Source organism: Anabrus simplex, chromosome 11, assembly GCF_040414725.1.
Source record: "Anabrus simplex isolate iqAnaSimp1 chromosome 11, ASM4041472v1, whole genome shotgun sequence".
NCBI classification, from domain to species: domain Eukaryota; kingdom Metazoa; phylum Arthropoda; class Insecta; order Orthoptera; family Tettigoniidae; genus Anabrus; species Anabrus simplex.
Genome location: NC_090275.1, coordinates 106,428,373 through 106,455,925, shown reverse-complemented (window position 1 = coordinate 106,455,925; position 27,553 = coordinate 106,428,373). Strand labels below are relative to the sequence as shown.

Genomic DNA, 27,553 nt, shown 5'->3' with positions numbered 1-27,553 from the left:
GGTTCTGAATTTACACCTGTCCTGTACAATGTCTTCCGAAATGTTGATTTCCTGGAGATCTATTTCAATTTCATGAAGCCAGCTGTTCTTGGTTTTAGATGACAGGGCCAGGTTGAAAATTCTTTGGTTAAGTCTGTTACTGTTCATTCTGATAATGTGTCCATAAAATTTCAATAATGTTTTCTGAAAAGTGAGAGTTCTTTTCAGAATGACAGTATATTTCCTGGGATGATTTTTCCCTCCATATTTCTCTATTCAAACTGGGCCACAAAGTTTTCTTAAAATTTTCCTTTCCTGTTTCTCTATGTCTCTGATTAGAGACCCACCACCTATGATTTAAGGTTTCTGAAGCATATTACGATTATTATTACTATTATTATTATTAATGCCCTGAGGAGAATAAACTGAAATTTTATCATATTCATTTTTTACATATTATTCCCTGCCCAGCCACTCATTCCTGCCACCCTGACAAAAATTTCTGGGGAGAACACTGAACTGTAATTCTCATAATCTTGTTATAAAAGTCCTTTGCTATGCTTTTGAGATGTGCCTACAAATGGCAACTCCCTCTCCCAGATAGGTCTGTTTTTTTTACTCTCACCATTAGAAAAAGAAAAGAGTGAATGAGAACATGACCGAGCTCGAAAGCTGCTCGCTTAAATGCAGCCAGTGTCCAGTATTCGGGAGATAGTATATTTGAACCCCACTGTCGGCCGCCCCGAAGATGGTTTTCCGTGGTTTCCCATTTTCACACCAGGCAAATGCTGGGGCTATCCCTTAATTAAGGCCACGGCCGCTTCCTTCCCAGTCCTAGCCCTTTCCTGTCCCATCGTTGCCATACGACATACCTGTGTCAGTGCGATGTAAAGCCAATAGAAAAAAAAAAAAAAAAAAAAAAGAGAGAACACGAACGGAAAATCTACTTGTAAAATTAGAGCACATCAGTGTTATGTCTCATATATGAAGTATCACATTCCAGGTAAAGTACAGTCAAATGAGTGACTGAATACTCTTAACTTACGTAGTTCATTTCAGCTACACAAGCCTCCCGTTGCTTGGCATGCTCGATCTTCAGTCGTTCACGTTCTGTGTCTTGTTTGATGAGCTCAAATCGTCTCTCTTCTAGGAATATCTTGGTGTTGCTATGTTTACGCTCCCGAAGTTTCCGATCTATTTCCAGCTTAGTGTTCTTATCCTTTGTGTTGGCTAGTTCTTTCATCGACTCCACAGACAATTTTGCTTGGTTGGATTTAAGAGCTTGCATCTCCCTGGAAAGGAAGCAAATCATAATTAAGATTGTTATGTCCATTTACATATAAATATACCAGCAGTTCTTATTGTTCAGCATCATGACATTAGCCACTCCAGTTTTAAAGTGGCTCAGTGCTGGTCACCTATTTCTCACACCTTTCCCAGCACCTAAAGGCCAGGATGTCACCTGCAGGGGATGCTCTAACCTTTCACAAGGCACCATATTTAAATTCATCATATAGGCTAGGGTAGCAGTACAATGGGATCACCACTCCTAAAGGCATGTTAGAGTAAGTGCCAGCAATTGTTCAGGTTGTTCCTACCATAGAGTACAGACGCCTCTCGCAGCCATCTCTGGCTGGAAACAGATGCCATTTAATAGGGAGGAACCATATTTGCCCCTATACAGCCATAGGTGGAAAATGGGAACGATGATGATGATGATAATGCCAGCAGTATTCATGTACAAATTGCAGGGAGTTTTAAGGGAAACATTAAACAATAATGCCTATTAACAATGGAATAGACTGTGTTACACATTAATATTAATTAACACATTGAGCGTTGCTTGGGTTACCATATTTACTACCATATACAGTGTGTCAGCAGTGCTCAGGCTTCGTTACCTTAACTAATAAATCATCACATGCTGGAAATACATATGCCTCTCTTCTGGTAAACATGAATGATACTTCCCAGATAGAATACAAACATTTGTTTTGAAGAATTGCAAACATGTGTTCTGTGCACTTTGTTTATCTGCTTGTTCCTACAATGGCATCATGATGTCTTGAATCTTTGAGCGATAGAACGATAGAAACCCTCATAAACTGGATTTCATCATCCGAACGGAATGACAGTGAGGATGATGAATGTTCTCTACCTTCCGTCAGTAATTCAGGTAATGATACATAGCCAGTTATAAGGAAATGAAATGGCATATGGCTTTTAGTGCCGGGAGTGTCCGAGGACAAGTTCAGCTCACCAGATGCTGGTCTTTTGATTTGAAGCTCATAGGCGACCTGCGCATCGTGATGAGGATGAAATGATGATGAAGACGACACATACACCAATCCTCCGTGCCAGCAAACTTAACCAACTATGGTAAAAATTCCCAACACTGACAGGAATCGAACTCGGGACTCCTACCGCCTGTGAGTGGAGGTGGCACCCACGGTAACCCCTGCCTGTCATAAGAGGCGACTAAACGGGCCCCCAGGTGTTCGTAATTTGGGAGCGTGGGTAGGCGATCATGGGGCCCTCAGCTGAGTCCTGGCATTGCTTCCACTTACTTGTGCCAGGCTCCTTACTTTCATCTACTCTATTCAACCTCCCTTGGTCAACTCTTGTTCTTTTCTGATCCCGACAGTATTAGAGGACTCGCGGCCTAGGGAGTCTTTCATTTCCACGCTCTTCGTAGCCCTTGTCTTTCTTTGGCCGATACCCTCATTTTTCGAAGTGTCGGATCCTGACCATTTTTTCTCTCTGATTAGTGTTATATAGAGGATGGTTGCTCAGTTGTACTTCCTCTTAAAACAATAATCACCACAACTACCACCCGTGACCCCTGTGACCAAAGGCCAGCACACTAACCATTTATCCATGGAGCTGGACACAAATTATAATGATGACAGCAATACACCTTTCTGTTCATCCAAATGTTTTTAACATTACCACACAAAGTCAAAATATTCTTACCTTTCTACCAATCACATTTTGTCTTTCAGACAGCATATTAATACTAATGTAAAATTTAGATGTGAATATGAAAAAATTAATTACAGGCATGGTTTAAAATAAATGGAAAAAATAAAAATCTCAAAAACATGATAAATTAATTTGTCGTATTTCATATTTTAGTGTCAAAGATAAAAGAACCAAATGATTTCAGTGCTAGACAGATAATTATAGTTTAGGATGCAAAAAAAAACAAAAAAAAGAATAATTAATTTAGTTCAAAAAGAGTTGAAGTTATAAAGTCTCAAAATATGGCAGTTAACATGCTACAAGTATTACCTACATAAAATAAGCTTCATGGTCCGTATCGCACTTCAATAGATTCACAACTTTTTCTTTCTTGGGAAAGTCTTGTGACTATGAAATATATCAGTTGATGCTACTGTTCGTGAATGATGATATGATGTAATAGAGTCTAAAACTGGGTGAGTTTAATTGTACATATCTTGCGTGTGCTTTCTTCTTGTAGTTGTCGTGCTGTTAATCATAGATTTGCATTGGTTAATACTATGTTTGTAAGCAATGATGAGTTTCTATGCCTGAAACAGAACACTACCCAACCACAACAACAGCAATAACCATAATACCAGACACGATATAGACAAGAAAGGAACCACCACTTCTGTCAGAATTTGAATGATACAAGACTACCGTCTTCATCTTATGCTTCTAACTCAAATAAACAAGATTTTATCTACCATGAAGCCAAAGTGGACCTTTTAACAACAAGTGTTTTATTACAATACACCTAGCTATTAACCAACTAAATTACAATACATCATAAAAACTCATCATTGCTTACAAACATAGTATCAACCGATGCAAATCTATGATTAACAGGGGCCGATGACCTTCGATGTTAGGCCCCTTAAAACAACAAGCATCATCATCATCATGATTATCAGCATGACAACTACAAGAAGAAAGCACACGCAAGATATGTACAATTCTCAACTCGTACTATGGCTGCCAAAAACACAAACGACGATCGACTACTTTTAGAGTTTTGCGAGCACAGAACACATTTATTCATGTTTCTTCACATTTACAATAATAGGCAATGAATTGCCTTGTTACATGAAATTACATCTTGATCATGGCTTGTTGGATTCCTATTTCCAAACAACAGGCAATGAGCTGCCTAATTACATGAAGCTCCTAGCAAGAAAGGTCCTTCATAAAACATGGTGGTGTGTTCCCATCCTCCTATATACGGCAATTCTTACCAGACTATAATGTTATAGCATCAGTCGTTGTTGCCTAGTGACAATCTGTCCTTCAAGTTTGATTCAATCTTGGTGCAACTTTGTAATTAAATTAATTCCACAAAATTTCTATCCTATCCAATTTTGTTCAAACCACTTCCTAAACATTGTATTTGAATGCAATGCTGTGTCAAAATTTCAAGTCAATCGACCTACTACTTTTAGAGTTTTGTGATGACAAAACATACGCAGGCTGAATTTTTATATATAAAGATAAGTATTTTGCACAATATGACTATTACAAAGTAATGCATGTCTTACTAGTATACACAGAGGATAATTAATATTAGTGCATGTAAAGAGGAGGAGGACCAATTATTAGGTTCGTCACCATAAGACCTATCAGTGTCGGTGCGACGTAAAGCCCCTAGCAAAAAAAAAGTTTTTGGGTTTTATAGTCCACATCAACACTACGTTATTGTTAGTCTTACTTGTTATGTATGAAATTCAGCTCATTGAACTGCGCAACCTGTGCTAATTCCAGAAGTCGAATTAGGGTTTCCGTCCTCTCCATCAATTGCCGCCGTCCCAGCTCCCACTCCTCCTTAGCATGCCGCGATAAGATCTCTGACCACTCTACTATCTGGTCCTGCACCATCACACGAACATCCCAGTCCGACAGCACACTCACTGGACTGTGAAGGAACAAATGAGAATTTTAGACAGGGTCTTAGAAACAAGGTCTCTTAAAATAAATGACTACCTTCGCATGGAACACAAACTAATTAAACAAGATTTGATGTACAAGAGAAATGAAGTTTAATAAAAAAATAAGAATGTCATGTTTATCCATACTGATTATGTTAACACCAAACAAAGTTAGAACAGATTTATCACGCCAGTACTTTTTCCTAGAGTTTAATAAATTTTGTTAAAATATTAAAATAGGTAGGAAAATCCACACAAATTGCCTTGGTTTTGCAGATGACATAGTGTTACTAGCCAAAGATTTAGATGAAGCAAAAACTCAAAGATCAGAGCTTCACACCATTGCACATAAAATTAGCCTTAAAATATCATTTGAAAAAACAGAAATTATGCTCTAAAAGCCAACATCATTAAAAGAAATGCATATTAAGGGTACTAAAATCAAAATTGTAACACAAGTAAAATATTTAGGTGAGTTAATAAGAAATAATTTAAATGAAAACCTTCAATTCAGATAAGGGCAAACAAGTTGTCTAAGGCACCAAAATTAACATGGGGAACTTACGAAAAGAAATGCTTATCCATTCATGCAAAAATCAAACATTACAATACAGTCATAAAGACAGAAGCCACATATGCCACAGAAGCGTTATTCCATCTAAACGAAACAATCCAAAACTGACAGATTACAGAAGTTCGAAAGACGAATTGGAAGAACTTGTATCAATAAAAGCTGTCAAAAAGATGGGCAATGGCGAATAGTACCTAATAACATTGTATATCAGAAGTTAGAACCCATTACTGATACCATGCGTAAGAAAAGACTAGGGTACTTTGGCCACATCCTGAAAATGCCAAATTCGTGAATTCTGAAACAGTTAGTGCAGTACAATCTTGTTTCCAAAAATACTACAACTGGATGCACATGGTTAAAAGAAATTAGGGAGGATTTTAAAGAAATTGGCCTTAAACCAGATGATACTATGGATAAGAAAAAAGTAAACTCAACACCTAAAAATATAACTTTCCATTCATACAAGTTTAAAAAAGTAAACTCAACACCTAAACATATGACTTTCCACTCGACACTCACAAAGAACCAATTAGAATATTCTCTACACAAGAAAGGGCAAGAATAGCAACACATATGAAGAAGTACTGGGAGGACCGCAAGGCTCGGACAGTTCCTACCAACAAATTGACAAACCACAGGGTTGATTAAAGAGATTCAATGTGATCTCAAAAGAAGAAGAAGAAAAATTATAGTCATTTCATCATATAATAGTTTTCATAGATGTGTTGACCTTATTAAGGGCTTTGTCACTAAACAAATCTTTAATTGAAATCAACATATCATCATCATCATCATCATCATCAGTGTTCTGCCCAGCAGCAGGTTTCCATTTGATTCCCCTCCATTCTTTTCTGTCTTCTGCCTTTCTCTTCACTCTTTCATAGCCTCCTTCTGGTTTGCTTATATCATCTAACATCTCATATCTTCTTCTTCCTCTGACTCCCTTTCCTGGTACCAGTACTTCGAGTATCTCCACTAGCAAGCATCCCCTTCTTAACACCATGATGCCGAACTCCATATGTCATACAGACCATTTTTTTCTCACAGGCTGCAGAACTCCATGTGTGGTATAGGCACTTCATTTTCTCCCAGCTTGCAAAGTTTTAAAGTTGTCTTTTTCCTAATGAAAATTATCACACATCTAAGACACTTTAGCATCTAAGGAAACAGGTGTTTTAAATGGGAAAGTCGGGCAGAGAAGATAAAGCACAAGAGAAAATAAAATTGGTCTTCATTGTGAGACCCTAACAGGTACTTACTCTCTTCCTTGAATGAGCTTCTCAATGGCCAAACACTGGCGTTTCTGTACTTTCACTTGATCCTTGTGCTGTGTCTTCTTGAGGATGTGGTACTCTTTCAGTTGCCTACTGAGCATCCTATGGAAGTTCTTGTGACCTTCTAGGTGTTTGTTGGTGATGGGAGAAAGGTTGAGATCTTCAACTGCAACACAAGACAAATTTTAATTTCATTTCTACCAAGATCTAAACTCTTCTTGGATGGCAGATATGGAAGTGGGCAATTCTTATGATCAGGATGAAATTAAATAACATATGACTGTTATGTCTTTTACTGTTCAGTCTGCAAGTCTCAGTGAATAAACTCTATTTGCAGCTAGCACTGTGACCTCATCTAATTCTATACCTCTTAGCTTACAAATTATTAAAAACTGAGTCTAACCACTATCACCTTGGTCCAGGGTCAGCTTGAGGCCTGTGTGACTCAGGAAACACCCCTGGGCACTGTGAAGGTCGGGGCACAAAGGCAACAAATTAAAAAAATGTTTTACATTGGTGATTTAGAATAGGTTTATTATGTTTTAGTACTTTGTATTCAATAACCAACAAAAAACATTTTACCTAATTGTAGCTAATCAATGGATTACCACAAAACCAAATTTAACACTTAGTCAATTGTAGCTTTTTTACCAAACCCATTTGCTCTTCCTGAATTTGATTCAATTAAAATACAGTGAAACCCCAGTTAATGAAACTCGGGTTAACCAAAACCCAGGTTTTCCGAAGTGCTTCCAAAACCACAAATCCAAAAGGACATGTAATGGGCTGCACAGGAATAATCGCAAGGGCGAGAGCACCCTGGGCTGTGTTTAGTGGAGAGGAGAACACCCAAGCTTGAGTTGATTCCCCAACCACTGACTCCCCAGTCCAGTGACAGCTGATGATGGTTTTAGAGTATTAGAGGTAAGCCTAAGTTATGAATTTGTTACGGCTCTCAATAACCTACTCTGCCAGCCCCACAGTGTAGGGTAGTGCACCTGCTTCTTACCCGGAGACCCCAGGTTCAATTCCCAACCAGGTCAGGGATTTTTACCTCTATACCTCCATCTGAGGGCTGGTTTGAGGTCCACTCAGCCTACGTGATTATAATTGAAGAGCTATCTGATGGTGAGATGGTAGCCCCAGTCTAGAAAGCCAAGAATAACAGCCATGAGGGTTCGCCATGCTGCCTACACAACACCTCATAATCTGCAGGCCTTCAGGCCGAGCATTACGACTGTGGCACCCAGCCCCCATAAAACATAAAGCTAACGGGAATACATTATTAAGAATAAAAGTGAGTGAGAAAATAAATTATTCACAGCTAAGGGATGGCACAGGAAGGAAATTATGGCCTACAAGGAAATACTCCACTGATCTCACAGTCACTTTCTTACCACTTGACCTTCCCGAACTACAATCACACACGGTACACACCGTCGAACTTGATACACTAACCAACAAGGATGTAAATAAAACTACAGCCACACTGAATCATTCATCATCATCATATTCTAAAGGCTAAGCCTTGTCGCTGCAGCCACAGTTGTCTATCTTGAGCCAGTCTTTTCAACTCAGCGTAGGTCTTGCACTTCATCCTCAGAAGCAGGTTCTTGAAGTAAGACACTCTAGGTCGTCCTCTTCCTCTTTTTCCAGCAATTTTTCCTTCCATGATATTACAAAGGAACTCCTCATGCCGCAGAATGTGACCAATAATTTTATTTTCCGCTTTTCAATGTCGGTTATCAGACTCCGTTCTTCTCTTATCTCTCTGAGGACTTTGGTATTGCTCTTCATTTCAGTCCAACTTATCCTCTGCATTCTTCTCCAGATCCACATTTCAGCTGCCTCTAGTTTTTTATTTTCTTGCATTCCTAATGTCCAGCTTTCGCAACCATACAGAAGCACGCTCCATACAAAGGTTTTTGCAAAGGCCTTCCGAGTTTGAATATCTATATGTTTGTTGGCCAGCAGATGCCTTTTATCTTAGAATGCTCTCTTTGCCATGGCTATCCTCTTCGAGACTTCTGATATGCTCTGATTATCACTCGTGATCAGGGTTCCTAGGTAGAAAAACTGTTTCACTTGTTCTATTTTATCAGGGCCAATTTTTAAGTATGTTACAGGTGTTTTCTTGTCTTTACATATTGTCATGGTTTTTGTTTTTCTGAGGTTCCATTTGCCTAAAGTTTCTGCTAATATGTTGATCATTCTCTGCGTAATTTTACCTGTTTCTGCTAGTATGGCAATATCATCAGCAAATCTTATAGAGTGTACTTGTTTGCCATTAATTTTGATCCCCGTTGTTTTCTCCTTCATGACTGCGATGGCCTCTTCGATGAACATATTGAAGAGATAAGGAGACAGTGGACATCCTTGCCTAACTCCTCTCCTTATTTTGTCATTTTTCTTTGTTCCACTGATTTCTAAATCAGTGTTCTGCATTCTGTATAAATTTAGTATGAGGCGTCTATCCTTCCAATCAATTCCTGCTTTTTTCATGGTAAGGAAAAGTTGTTCCCAGCTTTCTCTAAGTCGACAAAGGTCACATATACTTTCCTATTCTCCTCAATTCTTCTCTCCAGAATTAAACGTAATGCCAGAATCATTAAACATATAAAAACTATAGGCTATTGTATTCACTTATGCTATACCAAACTGTAAACTATGCAATAGCAGAGAAATAAAGACAAGAAATAACATTATGAACAAACACAAATTTCTGAAGAGAATGCAAAAGATCGCGACCCATACCAAATACCACACACGCCGAGTGACGTAGCTTAAGCACATGGTGAATGTACACAATACAGTTGGTAACAAGGTTCGGATATCATGCTCAGCAGATATAAATCAATATGAACTGCAGATTGGGATTGGTTGGATGGCTGTGTTTCCACGCACAACCACCAGACAGAGCTAAAACTGGCCATAAGGTCAATTTAGAAGCATCAATATTCAGAGTATAAGTGAGTCAACACTGGAAAGTGCAGCTTCCTTCTTAATAAACCTCCCTGAATAGTCATTTTAGTTTGAAGAACGCCGACAAGCCGCCACAGTATTTTGAACTTTTTGTGGATGAGAACACCTTAACGAATTCTATAGACAAAACCAACAGATTTTATAAAAAGCCAAAGTATCCATCACTGGGGGTGCACGACCTCATCTGAGAATTGAGGAGTGAAAGGGTTAACTTTTCAGTAGACACACTCATACATAGTAACTACCGTTCAGTTGTACATACTTCTCCATTCCAAACAATCCCTTTTCATTCTGCTTTGCCCAGTAACCAACATCCTAGTGCCAATATCCACTTACATCATGGAGAAATACCTCGTAAACTCCGCCACTGTTTATGGGTTGTCAGTGGGTGCAAGAAGTACCATACTGGGAATGATCACTGAGCTGTGGAAGAGATTTCCCCTCAAAGAAAGCTACTTAGCTACAATTGCCATGCGTTGGTCCATGCTTCTTGTAACGAACAATTTATATTCTTTAAACAGATAATAATCTTACAATACTGTGTCCTTTTTGTTGCAGATATTCCCTCAATATTGATAGATATCATTGCCGAATTTGGTCTTGAAAAAGACCATTTAGAGCAAGCAAGCAAGCAAGCAAGCAAGCAAGCAAGCAAGCAAGCAAGCAAGCAAGCAAGCAAGCAAGCCTGGCATACCCATAGAGGGCCATTTTTCTGAATAAAGGATTAAATATACATGGAACATTATCCCATCAAAACAATATTTAACAATTACACAGGCAATTTTTTGGTGAAGTGAAGTTATCTGCACTCCTCTCATACTTCACACAGACGAGTATGTCTCAATAATTTTTAACATCTCCCACCTCTGATATTACTCTTTCTAGACCTTACCACGTCGCACTTCCTTGCTGATCTTGCCAGGCTTCCAAGGTATGAATGGAGTTGACGATGGTATCTCTTTGAGCGTTTGGTCATTGGAGAGAGGATCTGAATCATCCAAATCCATTTGTTTTATCTTTTGTAACCGGTATGCTCGTGGATCAAATAAAGCTTTTGTTATATCTGAAAAAAATAAAACCTTATGTTAACAGACATTAAAAGAAAATACAGGCATAATAATAATTTATTTTATTTATTGTATGGGTTTTAGTGCCAGGATTGTCCGAGGATATGTTTGGCTATCCTGGTGCAGGTCTTTATATTTGACCCCCATAAGGCCGACCTGCACGTGTGGGTCTGAGATGATGATGAGGTAGGGAGTGGGTGGGTGGCCTCACAGGAGCAATAACCTGCAGCTATTTCTCGACCATCTCAACTCTATTCACATGAATATTCAGTTCACCATGGAAATCGAGATAGACGGAAAACTACCATTCTTGGGTGTCCTCGTAAAACGCAACACCAATTAGACTCTGAGTCATGCAGTATATAGGAAACCCACACACACAGATACGTACCAACACACCTCTTCTCACCACCATCCATCACAAAAGCAGGCTGCTTAAAATCACTGATTAACAGGTGCCACACCGATATTGGGTACAGAATACCTCGAAGAAGAGAAAGAACACCTGACCAGAACCCTCAGGAGAAATGGCTACTCACTCAATAACACCCGAGAAGTTTTTAGAAAAACAGAAGAAAACAAAGAAAAGGCCGCCATAGAAGAAAAGAAAGGAGAGGAGAACTGACCCGCCCGAAAACAGTGATACTTCCTTACAATAGAAACACTGCAGACAGGATTGGCAAGATACTGGACAAATATGATATAAAAACCATCTGTAAACCACACCAGAAGTTAGCCCGTTATCTACTACCAATAAAAGACATAATAGGACTACAGGCTACTGGAGTCTACCACACTGAATGTACCTGCAGAATGTGTTATATTGGTGACACAAAATGTCTGATATCTACCCGTCTTAAAGAACACATCCGGCACACCAAAAACCAAGACACAGATATTTCAGCTGTAGCCAAGCATTCCTACAAAACAAGACACAAAATATAATTAGCAGCGATCCCTTGGAACCTTAAAAGGAAAATCCAGGAGGCTATCAAAAGAAACACCCGAACAATATGAATTTAGAAGACGGATACAAAATCAGCAATTCTTGAATGCCTATCATACATAGATTAAGACATACAGACCACAACATGAACACGCAGGACAAACCTCTAGTTAGATAACAGCGTGGGCAAGTCCAACAACCTTGCTGTGACACACAACATTCCAGAACTCTCAAGAGACTGACAGGGGGCTTATGTCAGACAGAGAGGGTAGGATAGATAAGGCCAAGGTCAGGAACTACTCTTGTAATGTGATTCCTGCCTGGAAGACTGATTACCTCAGATCGAGTAGGGGTAATTAGAGTGCCTGGACAAAGAAAACTGCAATGTACTTGAAACATCGGCAAACTGTACAGAATGTAGAGAAAACAACAACACGGTTCAACCCAGAAGAAGAACTAAATAAAGTATTAAATTGCATAGGTTAGCCAATAAATTTAAGTATCGGAAGGTGGAATCTTCTTTTCATACCTAAGCTTAATAACTTGATATTGTTAGAATGCCTGCAGCAGTCAATTAGGTTGAACAGCATTCCTGTAATGGATAGGAATAAGTCAAAATATTCAATTATGCAGCAAGTTTTGTCAGTAATTATTGCAGTACTTTATTTTTAATTATGAAGTTACTGTATGCCATCTGAGTTTTGCTACATACCGTATTTCACGGCATAATCGTCGCATTTTTATACCAAAATTTTCGAAAAAAATTGTAGGGTGCGACCATTATACGATGAATATTTAATACCAGTATTTGTATTACTCAAAAAATGTCTTTATAACTAAATTGTATTTGATACAAATTTAAGATGCACGTAATACTCGCGTTTATACATCAAAATAATTAAAATAGTCTAAAACAAAATTCATAATTTTTCGCAACAATTCGGCGAACGTTTTTCCAACCTGAAAATAAAAATGAACGTATTAAGTTAATTTGTCATTAATTTTAGTATTAAAGTTAAAATATTACACTTGCAAAAAATTATCGCTTTGTTGTGAAATGCGGACTTACCGGTACGCAATTTATTCCAAATCTTCGGTGTCACTATCGCAGGTTTCCCTATCTGATGCGCCGTCCTCGCCTCTGTTAATACCAGTATCAGATTCTTCATCTCCCTGCCACACTGCGTCATCTTCGGAACCGTCTAGTGCATTCGAAATCCCAGTCCTTTTGAAGCTCTTGGAGACTAGTTCAGGTGGTATAAGATCCCAACTCTTCTTCACCCACGAGCATAACAAGTCCATGGGTGGACGCCTGATATTTCCGGCGGGCGTCAATTGCTGATCGCCGCTCATCATCCACTCGTTGTAAAATCGACGTAAGTGGTCTTTAAAGGGTTTATTAACACATACGTCTAGTGGCTGCAAAGCAGATGTTAGGCCACCAGGAATGACTATCTGTCGTGTCTTATTTGTAGTGAGAATTTGCTTCACTTCGTTCACGAGGTGACCTCGGAAACTATCTAAAACAAGCAGAGCTGGTTGTTTTAGTAGTGCACCAGGTCTTCTATTCCACACAGTTTTAACCCAGTCCAGCATGAGTTCTACGTCCATCCAACCCTTTGGTTGCACTCGTACATGAATTCCACGGGGAAACTGTATATTCTTAAGCATCGTTTTCCTCTTGAAAATGATGTAAGGCGGCAACTTTCTCCTGTCAGCTGTAATGGCTAGCATTGCCGTGCATCGCAACTTCTCACTACCGCTGGTTTTCATTAATACACTCCGTGATCCTTTTAGCGCAATAGTGCTGTTGCGAGGCATATCAAAAAAGATTGGAGTCTGATCGGCATTACCGATTTGAGAAAGCAAGTACGAAGTTTCCTTGCGCAAACGTATGACAAATCGGTGAAAATTTACAATCTTGTCCGTGTAATCAGCAGGCAACTTTTGGCTTAGTGTTGTTCTCCTTCGCACTGACAGATTGTGTCGTCGCATGAACCCCTTAATCCACCCACGAGTCGCCTTAAACTGAGTTACCGGTATGTTGTGTTTGCGCGCTACCCCCTGTCCCTTAATTTGTAACATTTCATATGATACACTGCAGCCATTGTTACGTATTTCACTGACGTACCTAAACACTTCTTCGTCAATTATAGGAAACTTCCCTGTTTTAGGACCTCTAAACGCGCGTCTAGAAGGGTTTGTGCTTTTTAGCTTTTTTTTTTACTTTCCGCCAGTCACGCACCAACTTTTCACTCACAGAAAATTTTCTTTCTGCAGCTCTGTTCCCGTGCTGTTCAGCGAAGGCAATTACGCTTAGCTTGAAGCCCGCAGAATAGTTTCTATATTTACCCATAATCACTTATAAATGCTTCACACGTTAATGTTTTGCGATATAAATGACTTTCCATAATTGTTCACTATTAAAACAAATTATTTCTGCAAACACCCAAAACACAAATTAAAAACTTAAATTTTCACGCACACATGTCTACAGTAATCACGTAAATCTGAAAGAAATAAATGCATCTGTGATCTGTCCATTCCAGAGCAGCCAATACTGTTAGGCAGCAAGGAAGCATGCAACAATTTATCAGTTTAGCTCGTTGGTTGCGACACACTACTGCGCTTAAAGATAAAAATTTCATTGTTCCGTATTGAAATTATTGATGTTAAAAATTAAATACTGATTTGCATCGTATATTTTTATATACGTTCTTAACTTCCTGCAACCGTGACAAATTCTGGACCTTCAAAACATTCTCCACTCTACTTTGGCGTTCGACCGCAGCGCATGACCTTGAATGTGCCGCGCTGATCACCAGGAGCTGGCGGCTTTCTACTACAAATCTATTCGTCTGCGACTTCAAGTTATTTTTGACCTTCGTATATTATTTGATATTGTTGTGACTTTGTGCATGACAGAATGTGGTGTCGTGTCTTTGTGCCTATCAGAGTGTGAAACTGACCTCCAATATTCATAAACATTGTACATGTTTTTACGGCTGATGATGACCTGGACTAAGGTCGAAACCGGTCCCATTTAAATAGGAATGTGATTACTGCATTTCTTTCTTTTAAGTATTGAATAGGTTGAACCTCCTTTTCAATTATTTAATTTTTAACACTACTGCGCTTGCGCAAAGCTCGCAAACCGGAGCTCTAGCTAGCGCGGTGTAAATCTACTGTATAGTTGACTGTATTCCGAGACGTCAGTAACAAACATTCATTTTTTTCAATTTCTTTTAAACATACGGTAATTAGGTTAATATTTCTTCCCAGTTATTGATGATTTTACATTACATTACTGACGAGTTTATAAAATAAAACTTTAATAGCATTGGATAATAATTATCTTGACTGCTTGGATAAAAGTTTTCATCCCATGCCCGGACACTTATGACGTAGTAGTAAGATAAGAGTCTAGCGATGACAACTGAGACATCGTAAATAATTCGGCTGAATAATTCCGTGGAAATCTGCGTTATCGTCTTGGATTTCACTTCGTGTGCAATAACACAGGAGCTGGCCCCATGGTGTAGGGGTAGCGTGCTTGCCTCTTACACGGAGGCCTCGGGTTCAATTCACGGCCGGGTCAGGGAATTTTACCTGTATCTGAGGGCTGGTTCGAGGTCCATTCAACCTACCTAGCCGGTATTTCCTGGCGACGTTGCCGATAAGCGATAACTTACAGCCTTACGTATTTCAAATGGGAACTCATAATATGTAGGTGGTGAATAAATAGTACACTGTCTCGCGACCACGTTGTCAAACTGCCGATAGTCTACCGGTAAGCCATGCGTCGTACATATACCGGTATTATTTATTTATACGTTGTGCAACATGTCGCAAACGGGACTGTGTTGCCAAATTGTCCATAAACCATACACGTATTTAAATTGCGCATTCATGTGCAACTTACGTTGCAGTTCCATTTACCTTTTAACCAGATTAGTGAACAAAATTTGGACGTGCGACGATTATGTAATTAAAGGTTTAAAGTCCGACTTTTGTATTGAAAATAAAGGATGCGACGCTTACGCGGTGGCGACGATTATGCCGTGAAATACGGTAAGTTAAACAGCTGATGCCAGTTATCAATCATTTGTTTGTAGAGAGACCATCAATGTGTTGTTTGTACAGTGAGTTGGCCGGCAGGTGCACCCAGCTTATCTGCCTCCCTTTGACTCATCACTCCCCGCTCCGCGGCATAGCAACAAGAACAGCACTTCACTCAGTTTATAAGTCATGACATGAGATAACAATTAAAATTAAATAAGAATTAAGAAATTTAGTAATGAAGAATTAAGAAAATAAGCTTGTACCTTATGACAGGACATGTTGGAAATTTTCTCCTCCTGCATCTATACATTTGGGGCATCGTCTCAGGAAACTCCGATTCACACCTTGTGTGGTTTCAGTTTTAACATTTTTGTAGCCCGCCATGTTGAGCTCTTCGAAACACTGGTTTCTTGTCTAAGTCATCTTAGAGGTTTTGTAGGTATATGTTCTAATCTTTCTGTGATTTCATTTACTTTTTCCTCATTAAGTACACGCAATTTTAATACTTTGCTTCCTTTCGAGTAAAGAACCAGTTCCTCTCAATTTGGTTAAGAGCTTCTGCATGGTCTCTCTACGTGGAGGATATACACCTGGAAATTGTGTAACAAATCGCCTAACGACTTCCCTGCAAGACGCTTGTTTTCACACAATTCTCGAAGATAACCCTTTTCTCTGTCGTGTACACATGTGGAGGTATTATGAGAATTATACCCCGAAGTAACACTTCACAACTCGAGAACAGCTGGAGCGACAGATCAACATTTAATACACCGTCTACGCACGGACCTGAACTGCAAAGTGCGGGCATTCTCGTGCTGTCGCTGCGCTGTGTAACGGGAAGTAATGAGTCCACGGGAGGCAGATAAGCCGGGCGTGACTGCTAGCCAACCAACGAGAGAAACTCACTGTAGATGCTATTGGTTTGCAATACTGCTATGGATGTTATCAATTAATTCACACCCAAGATGTAGTGTATTTTAATATGTCAATTTTTTCATTACATATTTACTCTTGCATGATAGATGAACACTAGATTTTTGTTATAAAAATTGGAAAATGAAAAGTGTGTTACGTGGATAAATTTTATATTTGCCTGGAGGGAGAGCACTTAACAGAAACCAGACATAAATATGCCCAGAGAGATTAACAAAGCTTTAAAAAATTGTGGACTGACAACCCTAGTAACAACTGAATATTGTAGCTGACTGTGTTACCTTCCAGAATTTCAGGTACGTAGATCTGGAGTTTAATGCAGCAAAACAGCATGGCGAATGGTAAAGGAAGGCTGTCCTCAGATCGAAGAGGAATGTGACGGTAACCAGCTTGCAGACCATCCAGAGGTAGGATTCGCTGACCGAGCAGCTTTCCGCTCTCCTCATATACCGCAAACCTAAGAACTGCCAGGTCAGGAAGCACCACCTGAACATCAGTATCAATTAGACCATATAACGATTCTCAAGAAGGACCAGATTTCATTTTTTATTGCAAGTACAGGGAACTCCCGAATCACATTTCTTCTTTAACATCCTCCTGCCTCTCATGTGGATCTCATTTCTCCAGTATTTTATTAACCTCTTAACATAGCAATTATTTACAAAATTGTGATTCTTTTTTGCCTAATTTTTTATTGTTAAAATGGACTCTTTATTGAAAAACAGTGACAGTGGTAACAACAAAAGTAAATTTCGCAAACTTAACAATGAAATATAAGCCGCTGAAAAGTTCTTGTTTTAAAATCCAGAGTATACTCGTGATATTTTTATGGGTTCGTCTTTAACTTACATATAAAATAAATAGCACAGCACTAAACAGATGGCAAGTAAGATAACATGACACTCAGTACTGTAAAGGAAGACATTGTTCATATGTTTGTGGCAGTGTGAAATGCCCTAAAACAAGGATCAATACACAGTGCTACATCGCACTCCTTACACATGTACCTGGACTCCCTCTGTGCCTTCTTCCCTCTAGCATCATGCACACAGAACTATCAGACTCACTAAACTCATTGTCAAACCCTTCTTTACTTTTCATTTTCACCTAACAGACGCAGAACACTTAGATAGTAATAAATATGGAAAGCCCGCAAATCGAGCTGCCTGAGTCATCGACATCCATTACGGTTGATTCAGAGACATCTTTTGGCAAAAATAGGAACCTGAAGTAATAATTTTATAAATATCTGGCAGAAATACTGAAAAACAACAAGAAACAAGTATATTCAGGCTTTAAATTAGGTACCGATAAGTGAGTGACATTCCCAAGTATACTCGGGTTTTTATTTTATATAAATATATAAAAGCCTGAGTACTCAGGCTTTTATGCTAAGAGGTTAACAATCAAGATCATGAAATTCAAATGATATATTATCATAGATGATGAGTTTTCCAACATTGAGAGGTTGGCAAGTGTTCAATAGAAATAAGATAATACTACTTACTTTTCGAAACAAGAATGGATCTTCATTGTAGACTGGATTTAGGCCATTGCAAGGAACTGTACGTGTGCGGAATTCTTTGCGAATGATGTCTGTCGGCAGCCCGTACATATCTACTTCAACGTACGTACCAACAGCTCTGTCCGTCAAGAACTGGCCAGATATCACCTGGAATGCGTCAAATGTATCATTTTATAATGAAACAGAGTAAGCAGTTCTTCAATCATCAGTGTAGTAAAATCAAATCAAATCAAAATCTTTATTTGCAAATGAGGTGTCTACCTCGGTGGCAAATGGTAGACTAAAATACATTATTGTCAAGCACTAAATAGTAAATTAACAAGAGAAGAAAATTTTCCTATAATACAATATTATAGGTTTAGTAATGACAGGATTGAGATCTGGATAGTTAACTCAGTATTGGAAGCCCTTCCGGGTAGAAAACCAGAGAATTACTAGGGACTCACAACAGTTTCAAAGAAATTTCTGATAACATTGCATTTTGCCTCTTTTTCTTCCCGATTATTCAACCTCCCTTGAACTATTGCTCTCTGATTTGGACAAAAGTCCCCCCCTTCCCTCCAATATTAACCAGTTAGACAGAGCAGTGCCCTTCTTTGCTGTCATTGTAAGGAACATACACTTCTTCTTTTTTTCAATTTGTTTTAATCAAACTGACACACATAAGTCTTAATGGTGAGGATGGGATAGGAAAGGGCTAGGAGTGGGAAGGAAGTGACCTTAAGGTGCAGTCCCAGTATCTGCCTAGTGTGAAAATGGGAAACCATGGAAAACCATCTTTAGAGCTGCTGACAGTGTGGTTCGAATCCACTATCTCCTGAATGCAAGCTGATAGCTACAGGACCCAAACCGCAAAGCCTCTTGCTCGGTGAACCACATACAGTAATAAGAAGGAACTTTGATTAGTATACAATTGAGGAGCAGGCAAAGGTGATTGGATAGAGTGGCAAGGTGCTCTTAATGCCCCTGTCTGGTTGGAACTGGAAAGGGGAAACTGAACAATAATCATCAGCATCATCTGCCAATCAAGTATTAGGCCGGGTAGCCTGTTCGGTCTTAATCCATCTTTTAGCTGGACGTCCACTAGATCATGCTCCCCTAGGTTAGTATCTGTAACGGTTAATTAAGTCCATTACACAAAATAGGAAATTAAAGACCATGTGGTAAAATTTAGAAATGTTAAAAAATCAAATTTAAATGAGGTTAGAAAACAATAACATCTAAGGTCAGGATGCGGGTAATGGCAGGAACCATACGAGGCGGTGGAATGAAGAATTCAATGGCCGAAACTTCAGAAAGAAAAACAATCTTCTTAAGAGTCCTGTTTATTGTATAAAAATATAGTTAAAAAATCAAAACAAAAACAACATTTAAGGAAAATCGGAACTGAATGACATAAAATAAAAGATTATTTAAGTTTTACCAAACAAATAAACCGTGCTTTATATCCACATGAGTGGAGAATAACATTTTGGTTCTAACAGCTCTACCTTAAAATGGAGGGCAAATCCCCTTACCTATTAAAGAAAAGATACTTTAAAATGTTCGAAACGTTTAGTTTAGATCACCAAGAACCTGATAAATAAAATAACGAAGTCACATACTTCACAAAATAGTGCAAAGTTGAAACACAAGTATGGAGGCAGTGTCATGAGGTAGGTTAGTTTTACAGTTTATATAAAAGGCTAGAAAAGACACTATCCTTATCACAATTAGGATAGAGGTAATTGAAAAATTACCCTGTCGACAATAAAACTTGGCCAATAGACCTCAGTGGGAAAATGCCTGCACATTTGAAATTAATTAATGTTACTTTAGCAATACTAACAAAAAACTAAGTCCCAAAAAGAAGCGAAGGCTTACCCCATGTGGAGTGGGACAGGTCACGAACCACATCCGCCCTCTACAAGAACCAGATCAGTAAGAAGACACACAAACACATGCCTCATGGCAGGTACGCTCGTGAGGCAGAAGAAAGGAAATTACCTCCAATCAAAAGTGCAGGGTTATCCTCCCTTCACATATATTGACCAATAACACAAGTTTTTATTTTGACCAATATGAGAAATCTTCTCTTTACGTTTTGCAGAGAACTTGCTCTCTGCCTTCAGAAGAAAATCTTGTTTGTTCACGAGGGAGATTTCTCTAATCATGAAGGTTTGAATTTAAGTTCTCTGCAAAACGTAAAGTATTTCACCTTGTTTTCTTGACACAGCAAAAGCCCAAAAGCTTATTATCATGTCTATAATAATAATATAAATCATCAATGAAGGAGCACTGAGCAAAGATCAAAGCCCAGAGAAGACAACTGAAATAACATGGTCCTCAGCAGGCCGATACGAACAAAGAAGAAGAAGAAGAAGAAGAAATCATCATCTTCTTGACGTGATTACAGGATGGTTTTGTGCTGTTTTGCAGCTACATAAATGACTGTATAATACTTACTTTAACTTCGCACTGAGCCGCTATCACCCCATCCACTGGAGATTCTGTGCAAGGATCAAAGTTACGATCTCTTCGCCTCATAACGTCTGGTTTAAGAAGATAGCCGCAGTTACCATTGTACTCAAATTTTCCTTGGTTAAGCTGCATAGGAAGATCTGGTGTCTGGAAATTGAGGGACACCATCTGGCAACCCGCATTCCAAAATATCTGAACAACAGAAAGATAATTCAGTATAGCAGTTTCAACCATGTAATGGCTATCCTAATAAATATGTCTGAAATTTGAGATGCACCATTAACACCATAAATAGCTACACTTAGTAGTTTTCATTTTCATCAGAAATATGTAATTAATAGGGAGCGGATTTTTATGTGGTAAAAATGTGAAAAATATTTATTTTTTATGTGCTGAAAAACTTTAAAATATGTGATAAAAAATAGACATTATTTTCGTTTAAATATCACATAACTAGTCGCGCTCAAGAAGTAAGTAAGTATAATGTTTTGTATTAGAATATGGTGCTACCAAACGTGCTCCTTAAGGCAAAATGATGTCTGTGTATGGAAACGGGCTGTATGGTATATTCATTTTTGATATGCCAGAGTAGATATTATGAATTGTTAAATTTTTAAAGGTAATGTTTTGTTTAAATATGGCAAAAGCAACCAACCTATCATCTTTGAAAAAATAGTACCAGTTCGTACTCACCCATCACACGCTGGAATATTAGTTGCTAGAAGTAGTCTCAGAATTGCAGTGAACAACAAAGGTCATCTCCAAATTGTCCATCACAAATGCATGCCGATTATCTCTAAAGAACGTCTTATACTGCGAAAACGATCGCTCCACATCACAGGAAGTCAGACGAGCTTAGTTAAAGAGCGGAATGTCACCAACAATAACGCCATCAATTTCGCCAACATGAGCACCTTCTAATACATTAGAAATTTGGCACATTGTTTGAAATCCTCTGTTTTTCCTGAACAAATTTTGATATTTGACCTTTAACAGTCTCTGTACCTGCGAAGCCGGGAGTGAATCTAATTTATTTTCAACAGCGCGCACTTCCTTCACTGTTTCGGACAACAGGTTAGTGGATTTTTCAAGTATGTCTATAGTTTTACACAAGAAGCTTAGATTGGCAGATATAAACGCCAAATCATTTTTCAAAGAGCTGTCATTTAGTATCTCTTGAAGAATATCAATTGACGACGCATCGTTTTTATCTAGTACCTTCACAACGGATGCAAAACTTTCGAAATTGTCTGCGTAGTATACCACAGCGCTAAGCCAGGTACCCTACCGCGTAACAATAGGCAGAGGAGGAAGCGCAAGATGCGGGTTTTTCTCTTTAAAGAGATCGATTCTTGAGGGTGCTTTCACGAAGACTTTCTTGCCATTAGACACTAATTTATCCACCTCCCATGTCGTAACGGAATTACGTCACCTTATCTCTCCGTGATTGCCTTTCGCTGATATTCTATAAACAAAACCCGAGAGGGCTGACTCATAAAGAGTTGGAATGACATCATGCAAAGAAACATCTTGTGCAGCAAATCAAATCGCTGTCTAAATGTAACGACGTAGCCAGCGACCAGCAAGTTTTAGAACTTATGGAGGGAAGTCCATAAATAGCCGAAACATTCAGATACATTGTATTAAATACACTGTTAAAAACAATACCGTAATTGTAAAATGAAAATATGAGCATTGTTTTATAACACAGAAGCATTTTAAATTTTATTGATCAACAAATATTGCCGATTTATGTGCTTATTATAGATTTTCTTAAAATATGTATTTACATTTAAAAATGTGAAAATATGTGTTTTTATGTGAAATAAGATTCAGTTTTTACACCTGGGGATGCACAATAGGAATAATGAACTTCGTAACTTGCGTTAAAACTTACGCAAAAAAATAAAAAAATAAAATGTAATTACATAAAAATCCGCACCCTAGTAATTAACTAGTGCAACAGTTTCCTCTTGAATCAGTGGTAAAGTGTCAGTCTTGAGATCCCAAGACTGCAGCTTCAAATCCAGGAGAGAAATTAAGATTTTTGAATGGTGGAAAGTCAAAATTCATGCAGAGGAAGTGTTTCTATTATTTACCATGTAAAATGAACCAATATCTCATATTAATAGTGTGTCACATATTAATAGTGTGTCAGGAAAAGGAAGAGAAATAGAAAGAACAATTAATAAGGATGTGGGCGCCTATCACGAAACTTTATATAAAAAACTTGCGAGATTGAGACACTGGTATTTTAGAAAACAACATTAATTAAATGAAAGATAAAACTGGGGAGACATACAACAGGGTGCAAAGAAATAAACAGCTTGAAATTCTCGTACGCACTAGTACCATGACTGTGCTCCTACGAATAACATGACCCCATGTTGTTGTTTGAGTCATCGGTTCAGACTATTCTCCGCATGGCTTTACTTCTAAATTGATGTTTTGCAAAACAAAAGAGCCTTACCTCTGTTGCCAGCGCACTTCTGCCACAAGAACAGCTGATACAATACGACTGCAGTAAACATCCCTCGTAAAATGTAATAACGTACTCAGAAATCTAATGAATCAGGATTGAAAACAACTTCATAAAAACTACACCTACTAACAACATCCGACACTAAAAAGAGAATACATTATTGAGAACGAGGAAATAACACATCAATCACCGCTAATGGTTGACACTGGAAGGAGGTTATGGGCTACAAAGGAAACACTCCTCTGATCTCAGAGTCACTTTCTTGCCACTTTTTTTTTTTTTTTTTTTTTCTAGTTGCTTTACGTCGCACTGACACAGATAGGTCTTATGGCGACGATGGGACAGGGAAGGGCTGGGAGTGGGAAGGAAGCGGCCGTGGCCTTAATTAAGGTACAGCCTGGTGTGAAAATGGGAAACCACGGAAAACCATTTTCAGGGCTGCCGACAGTGGGGTTCGAACCTACTATCTCCCGAATACTGGATACTGGCCGCACTTAAGCGACTGCACCTATCGAGCTCGGTTTCTTGCCACTTGTCCTTCCCAAACTACACTGAGACATGCTAAACACACACGAACCAAGTACACTACCAATACACAGATGTAAATAAAACTACAGCTATTAAACCTGTATTGTACTAACTTAGAGTATGCTAAAGTGTAAACTATGCTGTACTGTATAGTACAGAGATAAAGACTAATATGAAAAACACTAATTACTGAAGAAAAATGCAAAAGATTGTGAACCGTACCGAATACCAGACATGCTGAACGGGGCAGGTTAACCACGTGGTGAATGTAAATACTGTATGAGAGTTGGCGACTAGGTTTTTTAGATCGCACTCTGCCTATATAAGTTGATATGAATGGCAGCTTGGGATTGGTTGGATGTCTATGTTTCAGAACATAACCACCAGACAGAGCCAAAATCGGCCAAAACGTCAATTTAGAAGTAAAGCAGCGCAGAGTATAGTTTGATGCAGCCCTCCATGCCACCCTACCCTGTGCTAATCTTTTCATTTCTATGTAACTTCTACATTCTACATCTGGTCTAATCGCTTTGTCTATTCATTCCTTGGTCTACCTCTGGCGTTTTTACCGCCTACACTTCCCTCAAAACCTAACTGAACAAGTTCTGGGTGTCCTATCATTCTTTCTCTTCTTCTCATCAAATTTTTCCAAATCATTCTCCTCTCACCAATTCGATTCAGTATCTCTTTATTCGTGATTCGATCTACCCATCTGACTTTCAGCATTCTTCTGTAACACCACATTTCGAAAGCTTCTATTCTCTTTCTGAGCTAGTTATTGTCCACATTTCACTTCCATACAATGCCACACTCCAGGTGAAAGTCTTCAGAAACATCTTTCTTATTCCTATATCAATGTTCAAAGTGAGCAAACTTCTTTTCTTAAGAAAGGCCTTCCTCCTTACTTCTGCCATCGTTAGTTATTCAATATTCATCTACTTCCTTTAAGACTTTACATTTCCTGTACCACCTGACTTCATTTGACTGCACTCCATCACTGTTGTTTCGGATTTATCTATTTTTGTCTCCTACTCCTTCTCCATACCATTCAAAAATTCCTCCTTATCTTTTTGATCTTCTGCAGACTCAGATAAAATAATATTATCAGCAATCTTACAGTAAATTTCCTCTCCATGGATTGTGATTCCTCATGATACCACAACAAACAGAAAATTGAAACGCCATAAGGGCGGAAGAACGAACAACTCCCAATGAGGACATAAAATGTAAGATATAATTTCAAGGGAATTTACAACATACAACAATAGCAAATAGCATGACCACCGTGAGCTCATGATTCAGTATGAACACGATCATAGTTTTGACCCTAATTTGGAATGTAATTCCAATTCATATAAGGAGCTATTCCCCATGCTAAATCAGTCAGTGAAAAAAATAAAAGTTAACCCATTCTAGTACCATTTGTTGGAATAAATATGTGACTTAGAATACCATAAAATGAAATTCCAGCACCTTTATACAGTGGATTGAAACACTTATATTTACAACAAAATAACAACAGAAAATGGGTACCCTGTTCTCAAGTTTACTTTGATAAGTTCTTAGCTGTATGAAATACCATAAAACAGTTCTCCACATGTAGGGCCACCTTGCATTTATGGCATTCAAAAGACGATTCCTTCCACAACCCACGGCCAGTGAAGACTTTGCATTTCCTTGATGGAAATTTTTAATTCCTACCAGCATTGAGAAGGTAATGAATAACACTAGCATTCAATAGGGCCATATCCAACATATAATAGTACAGTTTCTTGTATCCTTTTACGTATTTCCTCATCAACAGGAATGTTGCTAGCCACTGATAGTGAGAATCTACCCCACCTATTCCACAATTGTAGTCAGTGATAAGATTGGATATTAGCTTCTTTCTACCATCATGCCTTTTCACCTCAACAAAATCTGGCCTATCATGAACTGTAGAAAGCATATGAACTGCCTTCTTGTCTGCCCATTTCACTGCTAAATTACCATTACTGGATAAAAATGTAAGCTCTCCCCTTCTCAGTCTTGTGTCACCAAATTTCTTAGGCATGAACGTACTGTTCCAACTGCATTAGTCTTGTTATCCAGCAGCTGTCTAGACAAGTGTGGGATAAGTATTCCAGTTGTCTCCAACTACCTAGAAGTTCTCTGCACATTTCCATTACTACTTTCTCATTTGCAAAACCAAACCAAACCAAACCCCATGGTACTACAGCCCTTGAAGGGCCTTGGCCTACCAAGCGACCGCTGCTCAGCCCAAAGGCCTGCAGATTATGAGGTGTCGTGTGGTCACCACGACGAATCCTCTCAGCCATTATTCTTGGCTTTCTCGACCGGGGCCGCCATCTCACCGTCAGATAGCTCCTCAATTCTAATCACGTCGGCTGAGTGGACCTCGAACCAGCCCTCAGGTCCAGGTAAAAATCCCTGACCTGGCTGGGAATCGAACCTGGGGCCTCCGGGTAAGAGGCAGGTATGCTACCCCTACACCACGGGGCCGGCTTTCTCACTTGCAAGAACAACAAAAACAACAACAACAACAGTAACCTGTCAGAAAGAGAGGCACACTTATCAAGAATCAACAAGATGAACTTGGCATATAAAGTAACTATGAACACCTACAAGATGATATCTCTATCAATGCAAAACTCAGACACTACAGACAGTGATCTGCTCAGAGGTTTTATATGCAACTGAATGTTTGAACCTGATAAAAACAGGATTTGTCAGGAAGTTGGAAATGGTGGTGAGAAAGATTCTGAGGAAGATACTGGGACCCAAAAGAACAGAAAGAAAGGAAACCAAGAATTATATCTCAAGATGGAAAAGATCTCTGATACCATCTGGAAGAGGAGAGCCATGTTCTTCGGACATATCTGCAGAATAAACCCGGGAAGACTGACCAATCAGATAATAAGGTTTTTTGAGATCAGGAAAATTACAGTGCGGTGGTATCAGGAGGTGAAGAAGGACCTGGAAGAAGAGGGAATACAAATAATAGAAATCAGCAACAGGGATGCTTACAAGTCCAGGATCAAAGCCACAAAGAGGTTTCAAGAAAAAGGTAGATCCCGTACCCAAGTGCCATGAACAGAAGAAAGGAGGAGATTGCAGACTGAAAGGATGAAGGAGAATTGGACGAGGATTAAAGTCCTGAAATAGATGAAGATGAATTTGAATTAACATGGTTCATAGTCAGCCAAAATGAACGAAGAAGAAATAAAATAAGTTAATACATAGTAAAACTGAAGTTAAACACTCAATGATACCAAAATTCAGCTTACCTTAATGGCCAAGGGAACCCAGTCCCCAGAACATGTTTACTCTCAATCAAATGGTGAAACAGAGTAAACCTGGCTACCCACATTGGGAGAGCAAAAGACTCATGGATAAGTACAAAAGACTAATTGGCAGAGAACCAATCAGTAATTAGATCACTCAAGCTTATTCCCCTCCATAAAAAAAAAAAAAAAAAAAAAAAAAAAAAAAAAAAAAAAGAAATAGTAAGTATTGATTATTTCGAGAACTCGCTTTAGTTGTTTTAAATGCACATTTGGCCCTCATAAGTTACTAGAGTGTATGGCACAGGATGCCTCAAAAGCACCATAGGGCCTACACACATTTAAACAAGGACATTATAAATAGCATTAAATATTGCCATGTTGCATACATCTGCGTTACTTCCTCATAATGGCCTATCATTTATCCTTATGCATGTTTTGAACACAGATTCATATAATGTTTATAGTATAGACTAGAACACGGTTCTTACTAGTTTCACTCTGAACAAGAAAAATAGAACAGATTATACCT

General features: G+C 38.7%; 1 protein-coding gene across 8 annotated transcripts in view; it reads right to left on the bottom strand.

The window, feature by feature from the left end:
- Positions 1-27,553, bottom strand: part of LOC136883163 (1-phosphatidylinositol 4,5-bisphosphate phosphodiesterase) — a 219,185-nt gene that overhangs the window by 10,886 nt on the left and 180,746 nt on the right. For all 8 annotated transcript variants that reach the window (XM_068229634.1, XM_068229637.1, XM_068229635.1 and 5 more), the window contains 7 exons: positions 20,713-20,919; positions 18,250-18,414; positions 17,024-17,228; positions 10,627-10,797; positions 6,738-6,918; positions 4,688-4,891; positions 1,025-1,271 (listed from right to left, as the gene is read on the bottom strand). In XM_068229634.1, coding sequence (XP_068085735.1) covers positions 1,025-1,271; positions 4,688-4,891; positions 6,738-6,918; positions 10,627-10,797; positions 17,024-17,228; positions 18,250-18,414; positions 20,713-20,919 — 1,380 coding nt within the window. The remainder of the gene's footprint in view (positions 1-1,024; positions 1,272-4,687; positions 4,892-6,737; positions 6,919-10,626; positions 10,798-17,023; positions 17,229-18,249; positions 18,415-20,712; positions 20,920-27,553) is intronic.